The sequence below is a fragment of the Globicephala melas genome, chromosome 2, assembly GCF_963455315.2.
Source record: "Globicephala melas chromosome 2, mGloMel1.2, whole genome shotgun sequence".
NCBI classification, from domain to species: domain Eukaryota; kingdom Metazoa; phylum Chordata; class Mammalia; order Artiodactyla; family Delphinidae; genus Globicephala; species Globicephala melas.
This window is the reverse complement of record NC_083315.2, coordinates 32,979,153-32,998,422: the sequence shown is the minus strand read 5'-3', so window position 1 is coordinate 32,998,422 and position 19,270 is coordinate 32,979,153. Positions and strand designations below refer to the sequence as shown.

The following is a 19,270-nucleotide window of genomic DNA, read 5'->3' as shown; positions in this document are numbered from 1 at the left end:
TTTATTAATTTGTTGGGACTACTTATATGTACAGACTTACTTCTACCGCTTTTTTTCTTTTTGTCCCGCTTTTTCTGTTTCTTTTCCCCTCCTTTGTTGCTGTTTTATTGGAGATGGGGGTTATAGACACCATTCTGTTCTTTGTTGTTCTGCTAGTTCGAAGGTTATATACTCTATATGCATTAATTACTACTCTAGAAATACGATTACACATATGGCAGAGTTCAGTAATCCTGGATAGTTTTACCTCTGATCACCCCATAAAGTACATGTTAGTATTATTTATTTATATTCAAAGCATACTTATGTTTATTCTGTGTTCATCACTCTCTTCGCTCAGCATTCCTCCCTGTGCCTGAGAACTTCCATTGGGGTTACTTACCATCTCCCAGAATTAGATCCTTTACAAGCTTCTTTGATGAAATCTGTAACTCTCTTGATTTATTTATCTTGAAATGTTTTTATTTTCCTCTCATTCTTAAAAGAAAAATTTTGTAAAGTTTAGAATTCTAGGTTTACAATTATTTTCAACTAGCGTATTGAAATTATTATTCTATTGCCTTCTGGCTTGAATTACTGCTGTCAAGAAGTCACTCATCAACCTACAGCTGACCCTTGAACAACTTGGGTTTGAACTGCACAGGTCCACTGATATGTGAATATTTTCAATAGTAAATACTACAGAGCTGCGCGGTCTGTGGTGGGTTGCATCCACAGATGCAGAGGAAAGGGAATACGGAGAGCTGACTACAGGCTGTATGTGGGTTAACCCCCCGCATTGTTCAAGGGTCGGCTGTCACTGCCACTGCTGTGTAGGTGATCTGCCTGTTCTTTGTTACTGCTTTTAGGATTTTTCGGTGTCCTTGGTGTTCTCTATTTTCACTACATTTTCTTTAGGTTGGGATTTCTTTGTATCTTTTCTGGGATTTGTTGTAACTTCTGAATCTCAGGCTCAATGCCCTTCGCTACTTCTGGGAAATTATCAGCCTCTTGTCTTCGAATATTGCCCCACCCCTGTTCTCCCTACTGTCTCTGACTGGAATTCTAATTCATGCACATAAGAAGGAGGAAGCCTAATGCAAATCAAAATTACAGTGAGGTCAGAATGGCCATCATCAAAAAGTCTACAAACAATAAATGCTGGAGAGGGTGTGGAGAAAAGGGAACCCTCCTGCACTGCTGGTGGGAATGTAAATTGGTTCAGCTACTATACAGAACAGTATGGAGGTTCCTTAAAAAATTAAAAATAAATTGGGAGATTGGGACTGACATGTATATACTACTATACATAAAATAGATAACTAATAAGGACCTACTGTATAGCACAGGGAACTCTTCTCAATACTCTGTAATGACCTATAAGGGAAAAGAATCTAAAAAAGAGTGGATATATGTATATGTACAACTGATTCACTTTGCTGTACAGCAGAAACTAACACAGCATTGTAAAGTAACTCTACTCCAATAAAAATTTAAAAATAAATAAAATAAAATAAAAAACTAAAAATAGAACTACCATATGGCCCTGTAATCCTACTCCTGGGCATATATCCAGAGAAAACCATAATTCGAAAATATACAAGCACCCCTATGTTCATAGCAGCACTATTTACAATAGCCAAGACATGGAAACAACCTAAATGTCCATCAACAGATGAATGGATAAAGAAGATGTGGTACAGGGACTTCCCTGGTGGCTCAGTGGTTAAGAATCTGCCTGCCAATGCAGGGGACACAGGTTCGATCCCTGGTCCGGGAAGATCCCACATGCCACAGAGCAACTAAGCCCGTGTGCCACAACTACAGAGCCTACGTGCCACAACTACTGAAGCCTGTGCGCCTAGAGCCCGTGCTCCACAACAAGAGAAGCCACCGCAATGAGAAGCCCGTGCACCGCAAGGAAGAGTAGCCACCGCTTGCCGCAACTAGAGATAGCCTGCGCACAGCAATGAAGACCCAACGCAGCCAAAAATAAATATAAGTAAAGAAATAAATTTTTAAAAAGATGTGGTACATATATAATGGGATACTACTCAGCCATAAAGAAAGAATGAAATAATGCCATTTGCAGCAACACAGATGGACCTAGAGATTATCACACTAAGTGAAGTAAGCCAGAGACAAATATATCGCTTACATGTGCAATCTAAAAAAATGATACAAATGAACTTATATACAAAACAGAAATAGAACCACAGACATGGACAACAAACTTACGGTTACCAAAGGGGAAAGTGGCGGGGGGGAGGGATAAATTGGAGTTTGGCATTAACTTATACGCACTACTATATATAAAACAGATAACCAAGAAGAACCTACTGTGTAGCACAGAGAACTATACTCAATATTTTGTAATAACCTATAAGGGAAAAGAATCTGGAAAAGAACAGATATATGTGTATGTATAACTGAATCACTTTGCTGTACACCTGAAACTAACACAACATTGTAAATCAGCTATACTTCAATTAAAAAAAAAAAGAAGTAGGAAGCCTAGTCTCTTTGTCTCATAGCCACTCTTTGATATGTTCTAACTCTGATCTCTATGCTGACTTCTGTCATTTCTTTCATTCCACTTTCTAATTCATTAATTCCCTATTCATCTGTGTTTAGTAGCTATTTAACTCATCCATCAGTTTCCTAATTTTGTTTATTTTTCAATGCTATAATTTCCTGACAGCCCACTTGGACTAAATGACAGCTAGCCAACAGGTTGCCTTCAATCAGACCTGAGGGTCTGGGTAATGAGCATCTCACTAGGAACTGCCAAAGACCAGAGGCCTGTTTCCAATTTTCCTGAGTTGTGTAAGGTCCAAAGGTGTCATAAATGACCAAAGGGTGTATCTTCCCCAGAAAAATGAAAATGGATGTTCCAACAGCCAACCTGGCAGAGATGAGGCAGGTTTAATTTGATGGGTAAAAATAAAGCAGTAAGATGGGGTTTCCACACAAGGTATCATAAGAAATTCCTATCAGTTACACAGTGTTGTTGGGTCCATTAAGGTTCAAAACCAATAAATTATAGGGTAATAATTTCTTTGTACCATTAGATGTTTTGGCAATAATTCCCTTTTTACTGATTTTAAAATTGTGATCACAGCTTTCCTTTTGTCTGCACTGGCCTGACAGACCATGGTCAGTCCTTTTATTTTCAAACCTTTAAATCACTTTTTTCAAGTTGTAAATAGTAGTACATGGTGGTATAGTTTGGCTTCTGTTGTTTTACACAGTTAGAGAATCCTTTTCTTTTAAAAGAAAAGTGAATCTAGATGCTTCTTTTAAAAGCCACCGTTTTCCAGTTAAAGGAGGCCCAGTGACACATGCCTCATCCCCTCTTTCTTCCCGACACACCATTAATGACAGTAAGGAACTTCTAACCCCTAATGCCAACAAGCTGGTATTTCCCCCAAGGAATGAGACTGGAGGTTTGTTTTCTAAAGAAATATAAACCTCCCCAAAGCAATCAGGAGCTGGGGAAGGAGAGAAGAGAGAGATGATCAATCCAGGAGGTCTGTATCTAACTAACAGAATTTCCAGAAAGAGAGGCTAGAGAGAAAGAATTTACTTAAAAAAAAAATAATTCAGCCCTAAAGTCAGTCTCTTGATTGAAGAGGCCCACTGACTACCCAGCACAATAAATGAAACAAATCCCCACACCACGGTCCAAACCTTCATTTTGTAGATGAGAAAATAAAAGCTCGAAGAGAAAAAGCGGGGTGCCCAAGGGCACAAACCAGGCCCATGCCGGACAGAGCCAGGACCGGGCACGAATACAGCACTCTTCCCACCTCTCCTGCCGCCTGGAATGCCTATCACACTTCTAGTTCACATCTCCCCAGGTCCGCTCAGTCATTCACCTTCCTCCTTCTCTCCCAAACCACCCAGGGAGAGCCAGTGTGACAGTGGAAAGAGGGTGAACTTAGGACCAGAATCAGTGCCAGTCGCAGCTCTGCCTCTTACCAGCTGTCAACTTCCTCATCTGTGAAATGAGGCTATTACGTCCAGCCATCAGAACGATCCATGAAGTTCACACATCCAGAAGCCTTGAGACAGGCTGAGTTAGTTGGCAGAGGGCACAGTATTGGCTTAGCTGCTTCTGCTTCTGTGGACCTGAAGGGTGGTCCAGAGACCAGCAGTATCACCTGAGAACTTGTCAGAAATACAAATGTCAACCCAACCCCTCTCTGACCCGACCCCGACCTACTGACAGAGCTTCTGGGACAGGGCAGCACTTGGTACTAACAAGCCACCCTCCCGGTGATTCTGAGGCAGGTCGAGTTTGAGTGACTGAGCTACCTGTGTGACTGCGCCACCTAGTGGTAGACGGGCCTAACAGCTCCTGCGCGAACATTCAGCCTGAATGACTCGGGGGAGGAGCTGCCCTCTGCAAGACTGTAAATGCTTGAAGGCACAGACTGCGCCGTTCTTTCTAACCAGTATAATCCCAGCACTTAAGCACCATGATTAATAAAGGGCATACAGTTAATGAATATTTGTTGAATGGATGAAGACGAATGAATAAACTTGAACAAAGGAGACACACGTCTTAACTCCTAGTCTGTCCACAAAGTGTTGTGCAAAACTGAAATGTCTTGGGATGCAGCCTGAGGCCCAGTGGCGCCAGTTCAAGAGGTGGACGGAGACAGAGGCACCAAGCCACCACCTGCAGAGGCCACTTCCAGGCGCCCAGGCACCGTGCCTGAGGTCACAGCAGCCCTAGGCATTCAACAGGGGACCCTCTTGGGTGGTCAGCCCATCCCAGTCTGTCCAGAGTATGAAGAGGCCGGGAGGGAGACTTGTTCTAGGGCGATGGGACCCTTCCCCCACCCCACTATGCCAGTGAGAACAGGGAGCAGAGAAGTGGGGGGCAGGGCATTACACACTGGTCTGCACTTAGGGGCAGGACCAGGGCAGAAAGTCTAGCAAACAGGGAGGGATGGCGAGAAGGACAGTCACAACACGACAGGAGGGAAAAGCCTGGAGTCCAGCAGGGTGGGGGAGGGACTGTCCCTGTGGCGCATGTACTTCTTCCCAGGGCTGTAAGGAACACAGGCAGGGCGAGGACTTCCCCAGCATTGAGCCTGGGAGGAGGAATACTGGAGCGGGGACAGCTTGCGATCCCCACATGCACAGAAGAGCCCTGGTAACATCAGACTGCCTGCTTTCATAAGCACATTTGGTTATTTGTTCCCCAAGTTTTCCCTGCCCAGCTGGAAAGATGCCCTTCACTTCTGAGCCCTGGGCCCTGTTCCGCGCCCCCGTGAAAAACAATTACAGGGAGCAAAGTCACCGCTGACCCAGTGTGTACCATGTGCCAGGTCCCATCCCAAAAGGTGTTAAACAGAACCATCTAATCCACAATGCAACCGAATGAGGTGCACCACTGTACATGTGAGGAGGCAGCGGCCACGAGAGGGTAACCAGCCAGCCCACGAGCCATGGTCACCGCATCCTCCGTGGCCTGCCTCGAGCCCGGGGGGCAGTGTTCTGCTCACCTCTGAATCCTGAGCACACAGCACAGTCAGTGCTCAATGAAGAAGTCACCGCATTTCACAGATGGGAAAACTGAGGCCTTTGCCTCTTCTGTCCCCTAGTCGATGGTGTTCACATCGTCACCACTCACACAATAGAGGAGTCTGGGTTTTTAAATACTTGTAGCAAGGTGACCCAGCATGAGCTACTGCGGTGACCCGAACATTTCCAATCTCTCTGGTTCCTTTGGGTCTTTGACGCAAAGGAAGGGGGAGCTGGGAGGGAAAGAAGGACCAAGGGAGAGAGGGAGGAAGGGAGGAAGGACAAATGGAAGCAAGGAGGAGAAGATGAAGGAGGAAGAGAAAGAGACATAGGGAGAAAGAAAGAAGGGAGGAGGAGGTAGAGGGAAGGGGGGAGGACGGAGATTCTCAGATCTTGGGGAAAAACTCAGCAAGTTTCTGCAGGCAAATTATGCACCCAAAATATCTGATTTTTAAGTCACTAGGTCTTTCTTTATGAAGTCACAGTAAAATGCAAACTTGTTTTTAAGTGGACTATAGAAGAAACAGCAGGGGACTTCCCTGGTGGTCCAGTGGTTAAGACTCCACGCTTCCAATGCAGGGGGCCCGGGTTGGATCCCTGGTCGGGGAGCTAAGATTTCACATGTGGTGCAGCCAAAAAAAAAAAAAGCAGCAGCAAATTCACTTCCTAAAGTAAACACAAATACACATCTAAACCTGGATATGCACCAGCCACGAAGAGTAGGACAAATCACACACTAATTACTGTTTGAAGGAAGATCCGATTCTTAATTGCAGTGTGTTTCAGGCACTGCACATGAGTAACTTACCTGAAAAGCTTCCCAATCTGTATGTTAGGAAAGTTGGTAATTAAACACTTCAACTTCCTATTGACTTTATTAGAGATATGATCATCCTTACACAGTTAGATTATAATTATTTTATTTGTCAAGTGAAGTTGATATTTAGTTAGGAAACTGTTATCCTCACAGGCTTTAAAAAAAAAAACCCCAAAACCCTGGGACCTGCACTTGACAAGGAGCATCTGAAGCTACCTATATATGGTGTATAGAACCCAAAGAGGTTTGCCAAGCACGTAGGGAATGGCACGTGGAACCACTAATCATCCTTCCTTAGCTTTATCTGCACAGGACCTTGACTTCATCGACTCAGAGACTCGCTTTTAAGTAATGCCTGCTAAAAGCAGCCTTGTGATATAACATCACTTGGGGGGGGTTCTTGATAAAAATTTTAAAAGCAAAATCCCAACGTAATCGTGAGGCAACATCAAACAAAACCAAATTGAGGGATATTTTATAAAGGGACTGGCATGTACTCAGCAAAAATGTTACAGCCATGAAAGGGAAAAAAACAAACCAAAAAAGACAGCAATAATTCCAGAATTAAAGAAGACAAAGGGACATCATAACTTGTAATCCTGGTTTAAACCTGGAGCCAAAAAAAAAAAAAATGTTTTGGCTATGAAGAACAACGGTAAAATACGAATAAGGTCTGTGGCTTAGTTGATACTGTTATATTAATGCCAACTTCCTGATTTTTAAACATTTTTTAAAGTATTTATTTAGGCTGCGCCGGGTCTTAGTTGCGGCACACGGGATCTCCACTGCAGCATGCAGGATCGGTTTGGTTGTGGCATGCAGACTTCTTAGTTGTGGCATGCATGCGGGATCTAGTTCCCCGACCAGGGATCGAACCCAGGCCCCTGTATTGGGGAGCACTGAGTCTTACCCACTGGACCACCAGGGAAGTCCCACTAACTTCCTGATTTTGATCATACATTGTAGCTCTGTAGGAGGATGTGCTAATTCTTAGGAACACACACTGAAGTATTTAGAATTAAAAGGGGCATCGTGTCTACCATGTATTCTCAAATTGTTCAGGAAAATAAAGAGAGAGAAAAACTGAAGAAATTGATTAGGCAAAGGTGGTGAATGTTAACACTTGAGGAATCTACGTGACGGGAATACAGGAGTTCTGTGCACTATTCTTGCAACTTTTCTGTAAGCCTGAAATTACTTCAGCGTAGAAAGTTACTAAAAACAGAAAAGGAACCTTGTAGTGGTCATGCTGCTTCTCATTGGTTCGCAATTTGAGGGACTTGGAGACCAATCCATTCATTCATTCATTCATTCAGTAATATTTATTAAGCACCTATTATGTGGCAGGCTTCATTCAGGCCACTGGGGATACCATAGTGAAAAAAGAAAATCCCAACTCTAAAAGGGAAATGAAGCAACTTGAGGTTTCTGGCAAATCCCCACTTGGATGCCTTGAACTCATGATGTCTTCAACTCAACATGTCCCATGACCAAGTCTGTCATCTCCCTGCCACCTCCACCAAAATACCAGGACCTCATCAACGTTCGCCGTCTTGGGAAACAGCACCCTACCCTTCCCGTGACTGAATTGGGAACCTAGCCACTGCCGCCTCTATCAGCTCAATCTGATCCATCATCTGGTTCTGTTGGCTTTACCTCCTAAGTATCTCAGGGATCCACCTGCTTCTCTCCATGTCCACTGCCACGTGGAGCAGGCCCCGGTGGTCCCCTCCCTGGACGGGGAGGATGGATGCCCTCACCAGGCCGGCCTGATTCAACAGCCAGAGGGATCTTTTCAAAATCCACCTCCCAGTACATCACAGCCCTGCTCACAACACTTCAATGGCTTCCTGTTGCATTTGGACACAAAGACACCTTTCTTTTTCCTGATACTTACTTAAATAATACCCTCGTGCATGTGACTGTTTAATAAACGGCCGACTCTCCCCACAGTGAGCTCCACGGGGGCCGGGACCACGCCTGGCTTTGCACACCACTGTGAGCACAGAGTTGGCATTCAATTAATATTTGTTTAATTAGGTGGATAAGCAATTAAAATACTTAATGTCGGGCTTGGACCAGTGAATGGAGTGTGGTACCATTCACTGCCACAGGGGACCTGGGGGAGGCGGGCGTGGAGGAGGTGCTGGCTTTGCAAAACATGAGGGAGAGGTGGACAAGACGCCGGGCAGGCAGCGGGAAACAGAGACCTGTGCTTTGTGAGGCTGACTTCAGGAAAAGGCACGTACTCTGGTGCTAAATCGAGCTGTGCGCCCCGAGCCATTCCTGTAACACACGCTCTCTCTGCCCTTCAGGAGGAGCTGGGGGGCGGGGTCACATTCGCTCCTGCCCTCTAACAAGCCGCCCGTCATGTGCATAAAACTGTCCCGCCCCGCCTGCTGTGGACACTGGCTGAACACACGTGTGGCCAACCTACTTCGCTCAGCATCTCTCTACACGCCACCCCCAGCACTGGGCACCTCACCCTTGGTGCAGGGGTGGCAGAGGGGTGCCCGGGGAAGGCTGGCTGAAACAAATTAGAAGTTTTCTGATGTGAAATGCTTTCAAAGAGAGAGAACACAGCTGTGATCCTTGATCACATTCATTCATTTCATTCTTTCTGGGACTTGGAATCCATCAAGCATATCAAATGATGGCAAATGAGTCCAGACTATGCCTCGTTTTAAACCTGCTGATGTGATAGAAACATCAATGCTGTTCTAAAAATAATAATAAAAAATTCGGGCAGTTCTGTTATTTCACATTTAAATTAACTTCCATTACGGATATCATAATTTTCTGAGAAGTAGCATCTTGTTTCTAAAGCCACCATGTTTTCGCACTCTGAAGTGGTGGTCTCAGGGGCCAGCCCCTTCATTTCTGCCAGCTGTGTACCCCATGGAACTCCTGGGTTCCTTTCCCAGTTGCCGCTGCCCAGAGGCTTATGAGAAGTCCTGTCCGCATAGACCGGGGTTTCTCAGCCTGGCACTGGTGACATTTGGGGCTGGGTCATTCTTTGTTGTGGGAGCTGCCCTGTGCACTGCAGGATGTTTAGCAGCGTCCCTGGCCTCCACCCCCAAGATGCCACCTCCCACCCTACCTCCCCACCCACCCCTGATGCTGTAACAACCCGGAATGGCTGCCAGTCGATAAGCACTGTGTGGACACATCTCTGGCCCCCCTGGGCCAGGGTTCTTAGATGCTCTGCCACTTGGCTCAGAGTCTCCGAGAGAAGAAAGAGAATAGCACCTGATGACGGCTATGAATGAAATAAATGGGGGCAAAATGAACTTCGCTACTTGCTGTCGCCTCAAAGTCTGGAACCCAGCTCACGTATTGCTGTCTGTAAGGAGCAACCACGTGGCCCTCCTGATAAATAATCAATCATTTATCGATTCCAGTGGATTTTCCTTAACTGTTGTTAGGGCAGCTTGGCAGGCCAGACAGAAACCGGAGGGAAGTTGCATTTCTCAACAGGCAGAGAGCCTCTGATGGCCACGAGTAGGTCACTGTAGGTCCCCCAGCAGTGCCCCGTGTACAGAAGACTACCCTCCTCTCCTCTGGTCCCTCACTCGGCTACCAGCAAGGTACTTCACTGACCTGGCTCCCGGAAAGCTCTGAATCCACCCACTGAGCTTGGTTTTGGCTTGGGCCAACCCCCCGGGGTGCTCTTCACCCTGGACACAGTACCCCAGAATCGTCCCAGGCTGCCAACATCCAAGCCTTTCCTTTTGCTACCTGAGCCTGAGTGCAGAGGTGCCCAGTGCCACCTGCAGCTGGTCTCTATTTTTTTAGAGTTGTGGAAGAAAAGCAGGGATCATCAAAACCAAAAGCAAACACATTTGCCCTCCGTTATTAAAACGTCCTGAATCTGCATCTGAAGCGGCAGTAACTACCACAGCTTGCCTTAACGCCACAGAAGGCAGGCAGGAAGGACAACACCTTACCGCGCCCTGTGCTCTCTGAGTCTGGGGGCTGGTCAGCCAGGTGGTCTGGTGGGGGATGGATAGTTCAAACCAAGGAGGATGTGTGGACAACAGACAGGGATCAAAGGTTTCCAGGACAGTTATAGCACGTGTGTTTGGGAAGGCCACGTGAAAGAAGGGAACGGGTAAGGGCAGGGCTGGGGCGCAGACAGAACCCGGGGGGCAGAGGGGAGCCTGGCGGGGGCTGCAGGGCCCTGCCCAGAGCTGGAAGCAGAGCATCTGAGCTCATGTCCATGTATGCCCTAGGGACCCCAGGTGAGTCTCTGAACCCCTTTGAGCCTCTGTGGAAAGCAATATAAAATAAAAACATACCAACCCACTTGGCTATGTAATTCCACTTCTAGCAGTTACCCTAAGGAAAAAAGTCATGTAATTATATTTTTACATACAGGGATGGACACTACAGTGTTGTGTATAATTTTGACAAATGGAAAAGCACTCCAAATATTACATGCCTAAATATGAGACTAAGTCAAAAAATTATGACAAGGCCATAAATCAGAACACTTCAGTATCTCTGGTAAGATACACTGTTCCTATTAATGAAGGTGGAAAAAAATGATATGTTCTGAACAATTCTATTTTGTGTTGACTTATGACTTTTTTAAAAAGTCTGTAACAACATATGCAAAACTCTTAATAGTGGGTAGTAGAACTATCTCGGCACTTATGTACAGTTTCCAAATTTTTCATAATCCACACGTATCTTTCTTGTTGTATTCAGGAGGAAAAGTGATTATGGGGAAGAAAGAAGCCAACTCCTCAGCGGGGGCTAGGAGAAGACCCCTCCCGGGCTCTGCTTAGCTACTCTCACAACACAACTGGAGCAGTAAAAGATGCCCCATGTTACTGTACAATGTACAAGAGCAGGAATTACCTACTTGTGAACATTTTTGCTTCTTTGTGGATTTCCCTGAAAAATGTTCCAATTGTTACAGTCAGTCTCGAAAGCCACGCAGACTCTACTTACTTGCAAAGGGTCTCGCTTCCAACTCCAGGGCCTGTGGCCCCTCAATGCTGCCTTTCTGGGACCTGTGTCAGCCCCTCCGGGGGGGCAGTTGGATGGAGAGCCAGCCCGGGGGACCTTATCTGTAACTGCCGGTGATTACACAAGCCATAGCAACAGTTTCGCACACAGAGCAGAAGGCCCCAAAGGGGAGGACCTTTGTGGGGCTTTCACAGGGTGGGGATACGGGTCTTCCACCACTACCAGCTGGTCTCCAGGCTACTACCAGTCTGCCCTGCCCTCCTTCTGGGAAGACGGATAATATCTGTGTTTCCAAGGCCTTATTATAAAGTCTAGAGGCACTGCTGTGGGGACAGATTATTCTGGTAGGATTTTCAGATCAAAATCAGTTCCCACCAATAAAAATCAGAATCTGGATTAGACAGCACTGGTGTGTTTGGTTTCAGAGACCCACAGATACAGTGCACATGCTTTCTTTTCTTCAAGGTGGGCATTTCAAGGCAGTCACATACAAAACTGTGATGCAACTGTCTGGCGTCCAGACATTCACTCATCAGCAAACCTTCCCGCATGCCTTGCTGTACAGGAGGCAATATGGCGGATGCTGGGGCCACGTCAGCGACAGATGCCTTCCCTGCCCTCAGGGGGGCTCCCAGAGCTGCAGGACACACAGGCATGGATCAAACATCTAGGTGATTTACTGTTTCATTCCGCATGAGAGGAAGAGCTCCAACCCAAGTCCACCCTGCGGGGCCCTGGTGGAATGCATTACAGGCACACTTGATCTGGATAAAGGGGTCAGGAGGGCTTTCTCCAACGGAGTAAGAGTTCAAGCTGAGGCCATAAGGAAACAAAAGGAGTCGGATAGGGAAATGGTTAGGTGTGGGGAGGGGGTGGGAGAGAGGAGGAAGGGACAGGTGAGCACTTTATCATCCCAAGAAGAGGAACACGGCACAAGCAAAAGCCCTCAAGTGGGAAAGGGCTTGACTAGAAGCGGGAGTCCATTTCTATTCATTGAACAAGAAGTTCTGTGTGTTAAACTAGTGCATCAGCCTGACCTGCACGGCTCCTACCCGCTTCTGTGTGAAAGCGCCCTCAGCTCCTCACACAGCATATCCCATTCCTGGGCAACTCTGCTGGACATTCCTTTCCTAAGGACGGCCCAGCACAGAGCTGACACTGTGAGTGGAGTAATGCTTCTGGAAAAGATACAGGAATTTTTCTCCGTGCATCTTGGTGAATCTCGGCGCAGGCCGACAATGAAGCAGTAATGGAGGCACTGCTGGGGAACTGAGGGGATTTGGTCCAAGTGTTCCACTCTCCTTGATCTCACTTTCCCCAAGGAAAGCATTTAGAAAAGCTGCTCTTTACTTATTTCTCCAGCCCAGATCCCTTGGGCCCACACGGCCCTCGGTCTCCCAGCAGCTCCACCTCTGTGTCTCCTGGGCACCTGCACCCAACCGTCTAACGCAGGAGCCTCGAGCACACCCCACAGCCACGTGTGCCTCACTATCTTCCCATCACCTCCCACCACCCAGCTGTCAGGACAGAAAGCTGGGACTCATTCTTGACTCTTCCCTCCCCGTCAGCACCCTCTCCCAACCCTGTACCCTACAGTTACGGTGCTACCCGCAAAAAAGAGATGCTGCAGGTGCCCTGCCCGACTGCACGGATGGCCGAGGATACAACTAGTGCCCCTGGAGCTGCTCGGCATGGCGTCCTGGCCCCCAAATATATCTCAACTCCATCTCCTTCTCTCCACGCCCAATGCCACCCGCCGTCCACGTCAGCAATATCTAACGGGACCCTTGCTTCTCCGCTGTCCTCCTTCCAGTCTGCTCTCCAGACAGCAGCCACTGCGGGTGGGATCACGTGTCTCCACTGCTCAATACCCGTCTAGCTCTCTGTTGCTCTTAGACTCGAACCTCAACCCCATACCCCAATCCATGCCTCTCCGTGAGTGGTCTCCCACACCCCCGTCGCCCCTGCTCACCCACCATCCTCCCGCCACCCTGGCCTGTTCTGGCTCCTCGAACCAGCCCAGCTCTTCCCGACCTCAAGCTAGCACAGCTCCCCGTAACGGACACATACTAGGTGCTTAATAAATACTGACTGAGGAATAAATCAATCTCTTTTTTAGATATCACTCCTATCTTTTGACAAGTGCTAAAAGGCTGTTGGTTCATCACTGGGCTCCCTGGCACATGCCTAAAGGGCAAACTCTGTATCATTTTTTACTGGAAAAAGAGACCATATGTTTTACGTACAGGTGGTGAAGCAGCAAAATTGACTTTTTCTTAATGCACGGTATTTTACTGGTTCTAAATGCAATCTTCTGAAACATCACTGAAATGGAGGAGCATTTTACCATTGACAGTACGTCATCATTGAACTGGCAGCAGTATTTTCCTGGAAGCACATAAAAGAATGATGTATCTTGCAATCAAGACTTCTAGAAAGCACGAAATGCACTGTGTAAAGACGTTGGACATGTATGTTCAGCTCGTTTGGGTGTTCCACCTCTAGCTGAGGCAGTGCTGCTGGGCAGCTTGCAATCACAGCTAGCATCTCTCCAAAGCTCTAACTCTACCCCATCGTTCTTGGGGGTCCATCTGGGTCCCTGAGAGCAATGAGAAGACAACCACTTGACGGTTCCCCAGACTTTCACAAATCCACCCACCCACACACCCACCCCCAGCTCTCTGAGACCCTTCCTAAATTCTCCATAGGCCAAACTCTCTCTTTTTGAGGGGCCCAGTTGCAGAAGCTACCTCCCTACAAAGCTTCCTCTCATGACACATACACACCTAGTCAAGTTCATTTCATTCCACCTTTTGTTATAAACCTGGTCTTGACGTCTCCCCTATTAGACTCAGAACTCCCAGAGGTTGAGGAAGGGGTGTTCACATTGCCCTCCGCCCTGCACAGTGTTTGGAAGGTCAAAGGTGTTCAATATGTTTGCTGAACCGACCCGAATATCCCTCCATCTAAGGCAATTCTTGCCAAGAATCTTCTGCACTATACAATCAATTCCAAACTAAAATGCCAGAGACCAGAAACCTGGAGGGGAAAAAAAATCTAATAGTTGATTTCAGAAAAAAGTAGAAATTCTAAATCTCTTAAAACATACCTCTGAAGTTTAAAAATGTGCAAGCCTTATTAACACTCTGCAAATACTCATTTCGGAGTGTGCTCCGATAATGCATAATTCCTAATGATCACTGGTCGGAATTTGAACCTGAGTCCCTCATGCTTAAGTTACACAAGATTAAGGTGGAAACAATGGAGTTGGAAAAACAGTCCCCTTCCGAACTGTGCCATTTCAGCTGCACGTACCCTTTCATGCATGAAACTAATTCAAACCTTCATTATTAAATACAAATCAGAAATGCTTAAAAATCACCCAAAGGAAGTGAAACAAATAATACATATATATGGAACAGAAGATTCTAGAGTTCCATTCTCTAGTCTAGAGGACATAAGTTCTTCCTATCTAGAAAGAATAGAGAAAATCAGCCACTACCATAATATTAGCAACGAAGGTAGGGGCTGCAATGACCTAGAAATAGGGAGGGGTCAGAGGCCCCAGGAGAGAGGAACCAGACCAGGAGTACTACGGCAGATGCCATGAGAAGAACGTCCAGAAGACAAACCCTTCCTTCTCCAAAGACCACTCCTCCCCCAGAGTAACTGGTAGAATCTGAAAACCCAAACAGGGGACCTAGAAGGGGCAGGTTAGAGGTTTGAACCTGGCTCAGATCACCTGAATACATGAAAGCAGGAAGATTCCAACTTCACCTGTCATTACCTAGACCCCAGAGTGCCCCTGCCGTACATCACAGACAAGCATCATTGCAAATGGGTCTGCTGGTGTGCAGTGGTCAGCTGCAGAGAAAGGAACAAGTGGGTAGGGGTGGGGAAGTGATGGCCTGTCACCTTCGTACCCTGGACACAGATTAGCAGCAGAAATAAACCTCGGTGCCTCCCAGTGCATTTGCCTGAGTTCACTGAGCTCTTATTCTTTGCAAAGCAACAGCATCTGGGGAGAGCGGGGGAGGTGGGAGAAAGAGGAGGAGGCATTCAACCAAGCATCACATGACTCATGCCTCTGAGAGGTGGACTCTGGGTGTCCAGCTCAGGCACCTTGCCTCTCTTGGTGGCAAATTGCCAGGAAAAGTCTGAAACCTCTCTCTGGGCTCTAACCTTTAGCTGTATCCCTCGAAACTACACCCTTTCCCCAAAGAGGTTCGCGATTCACACGGTGAGAGAACAAGCTGCCCCACAGATCTGAGGGTTACCGCGGAGGGCCACTCAAAGAAAAGACGGGTGGGTAAGAGAAAAGGCGACCCCCTCAAGGAGTTTTCCCTTGAGAAGATCTCACCATGCTCAAGATCTCTGGTATCTCTGCGAACAGAGAAAAGACACAGACATCACTGTCCATCAAGCAAGCCAAATTATTTTATTATTTTGCAAATAATAAAAACAATGCCCTGCACTTGCTTGATTCAAGTGTCCCACAGTCCAAGGCACAGACATTCGTGTGCTCAGCACCGCCAAGCCCAGCAGCTGCCCCATATTTATTCCGTTAAGCTCACGGAACAAGGTTATGGACAAAACGCCTTAAACGGAGATGTAATGGTATGTACGTATATGTGTATATGTGTAAACATATATATATATAAAATGTACATTGCCTCTGATTTTATTCCTATTTCAAACATAAACCTACATTGGACTAAAATATCCTCATTTAACTTCCTTCGCTTTTTCTCATGTCATAACATTTAAATCGATCAAGTTGCTATTTTTTTTTTTTTTGGCTATTGATTTTTAAGCAGCTGAACAGGTTGAAATGGCAGGCTTCGGTCGCAAGCAAACTGGCACAGCTGTTTTCAAACAGCGTCTGGACAGGGAACTCATCTGTTCTTCCAAGACTCCCTACTTTGCTAAGGCAACCTCCGTCCTTGGAACTACTGAGGCTCTTCACCTCGGTGTCTCCATGGACACCCCACCTCAGTGCCTCCTAGGCCACCCCCTTTACCCTTACCCCCAATCTAAGCAGTGCAAGTCTGAGATCCTCCACCTGCCCAATGGTGCTGTCCTTCCTCTTTCTGTTCCAAGCCAGCGCCGCTAAGTCTCACCTCCCCAGCACCTGCCTCATTTTGACCCCGTCTCCCCGCCTCCAGTCTTGCTGCCTCCTTTCCATGGTACCTCAACTTAGCTGACAAATTAATCTTCCACAAGTACTGTGACCATGTGGCTACCCTATTCAATACCACAGAGAACTCTCTCATAACGTGTAGGGCAAGAGCCCATACTCCTTAGCCTGTCCTTCAAAGCCCTCTAAAGCCTGGCCACTGCCAAACCAGTCTGTGTGATATTCCGCTGCTCCCTTATACCCCTAATGCTCCAACCACCCACTGGCATCTACACATGCTCAGAGTAAGTCCACCATAGCTCACGCCATCCCTTGTACCTGCAAGTCGCTTCAGCGCCGGGCTCTGTGTATTCAAACCTTCCAGTTCTTCAAACTCCAGTTTTAAAATGTCCAACCTCCAAAAGCCTTTCCCTTACCACTTTAGATGGAAGGAATCCTTCACTTCTAACTCGTACGACACATTTTTTTTCTTTGCTAGGCATTGTGGGTGTTCACCCTCCCACCCACCCCACGACCTCCCTCTACGGGGAACTCCCTGACCGCTGGCCTCTCTCTTACTCTCCCTGCATCCTCCACAGGGATCTAACACCATGTCATGGCCAGAGCAGTCACTGCACAGCACCCAAAACTTTGTAGCAGTCTGTCTAGGTGTCCCCCTTTCCATTCTCGGACATCCTTCAGGCTGTCCTATTCACAAGGTAGGGCATTTTCCCAACTAAAATAGAATTTCTCTGCTGCAATTCCAAAGCAGGTCAATATTCCCACCTGATCATGAACTCTTCCCATTTTTTGAAATCTGCCCATTGAGCACAGTTGTCATAGACGGCACCCTGAGAACACGTCAGCCTTAGAAAGCAGAGGATGTTGAACCGGCCTGGGCTTCTCCACGCTGCGTTTCTACAGACTGTGTGTGTGTGTCCATTGAAGATCAGGATACATAGTAGCTAGTCGCAAAGGGCTCAAAGGACCAGCGCTTGGGGAGCGGGGCGGGCAGGGGAGCATCCGGGGAGTTCCACCCTGTTGAATCCTGGGTCCAAACTTTTCCCTCGGTCAACGCGGTACCCTCCTACCCGCCCCGACCGGCAGACGCCTGATGCCACAGGGGCCGCAACAGGAAGAGAAAAAGGCGTCGGATGGGGGAGGCAAAGCTGGGTATTTTCGGAACTTAAGTGGATCGTGGACTGGCCCTTCTGGTTCCCAGGGAGGCGAGGCCAGCGTCCGCCGCCCGCGGGTAGGAGCTGGCGCGTCCTGGAAACCGGGATGGGGCAGAGATTGGGATGAAGATGCCGCGGCTGGTGCTGATGCTGAGGCTGCCGCGCAGAATGACAGCCGCTCCCCCCACCCTGCCCCAGGAGGTGTCGAGCGCCCGGCTCCGCGCTCCCGGGGGCGCTCGGCGCACTCAGTCCCTCCGGCCCACTCCGGCCCCGGGCAGGGCCTGCGGGCTGCCATGGGGCCCGCGGCCGCTACTCACCCGGAGGGTTGACCGCCGCCGGGGTTGCCATCTTGCTCGGAAGGCTCGGCGCGCGCCGGGCGGGGACGAGGAGGGGCGGCGCGGAGCCGGGCGCCCCACCCGGGGCAGGCGAGGCCAGCGCAGGCCCAGGCGCCGCCGCCGCCGCCACCGCCACCACTGCCACACAAAGGACGGCGCGGGCGGGCGCTGCCTCCGCGCTCTCCCGCCGCCGCGGCCGCCCGCCGCCCCCGCCTTTATCGCCTCCGCCCCCTCCTCGGCCTCCTCCTCCCGCTTCAGCCTTTGTCACGCGGCGGGGGTGCCGGGCCGCGGCTCCCCCGGCCAGGCCGCAGCACCGCGAGACTTGGGGCCGCGGGCGGGTGGGGCGACCCCCGAGTCTGGGGCCGCCCCCTCGGGCCCGCGCAGGTGCCCAGGCTCGAGCCGGAGGCACGCCCCCTCCCTTGTCGCTGGGTCCGGGTCTCTCCCACCCCCGGGTGTCCGGGACGCATCACGGAGGGGCGCTGTCCCCAGGCCAGAGGGCCGGGGCGGAGAAGGTGGGGGGGCAACCTCTTAAGATGCAGAGGGACGCGGGTCTCGGAGACGGAGAGAAACAAAGGCGCCCCAGTGCTGCCCACTTAGCATGCCAGGGCCGTGCGGCTCCCGCGGCTAGAGACGCCCAAGGCCACGGGCACCTCCAAGGCCACGGCCACGGACAGCTGACGAGCGCACTCAGCAAATACCCTGGCAGAGGCAGCCGGCCCGGGAATTTGTGGATGATTTGGCTTTGAGAAAGGCTCTCAGCTCTGCTTTCCTTCTTGCGCGGTGGCTGTCATTGGCTATCACCTGAAGTTCTTGCAGGAGCCTTATGCGACCACCTGAGCATTTAAAAGATTCTCTAAATGCTTTTGTCGGCATATCCTGGTAAAGTTAGGCTGTAGGGAGCTTGGAGGGATTGTTTCTCTGCCAGACGGTAGGCTGGTTCTTAGGAAGAAGACTGGCACCCTAGTGGGTGCCCCGTGCAGGTTCCATGGAAGAGTGAACACATCCCAGTGAGAGCCACAAAGGGCAAGATGGCCCCTAAATGTAGACATGTTTGCAAAAACATCGGACTGTCTTAAATCCTTACGAAGAAGCATCTGGAGGGGTGGGTAGAGAAAAAATGCTTGGGGTATATTTTCGCATAAGCATTGTCTTCCGGAGAGTATTTGACACTACTGATTTGACTAACACGTGCTTAATATTAATTTTTTATCGATTCCACGAAACTGAATGTCTGTTGTGTGCCTGGCACAAAGCTAGGCATTGGCCAGACCGTGGAAAGAGAGCCACAGGGGCTCTGCCCTCCCTGGACTTCTAACGTATTTGCACTCAAGAAGCACAC

The 19,270-nt window shown here is 48.6% G+C and overlaps 1 protein-coding gene across 3 annotated transcripts in view; it reads right to left on the bottom strand.

Annotated features, from left to right (window-relative positions):
- The window catches only part of ARNT2 (aryl hydrocarbon receptor nuclear translocator 2), a 203,148-nt gene extending 184,751 nt beyond the window's left edge, over positions 1 to 18,397 (bottom strand). Inside the window, exon 1 of one of the 3 annotated variants that reach the window (XM_060293758.1) lies at positions 17,914 to 18,397. In XM_060293758.1, the coding sequence (XP_060149741.1) occupies positions 17,914 to 17,944 (31 nt within the window). In that variant the 5' untranslated portion in view covers positions 17,945 to 18,397. Of the gene's footprint in view, positions 1 to 16,760; positions 16,809 to 17,913 lie in introns of those variants that run through there. The other 2 variants (XM_060293759.1, XM_060293757.1) reach the window with 2 other exon arrangements.
- Positions 18,398 to 19,270: the final 873 nt, after the last annotated feature.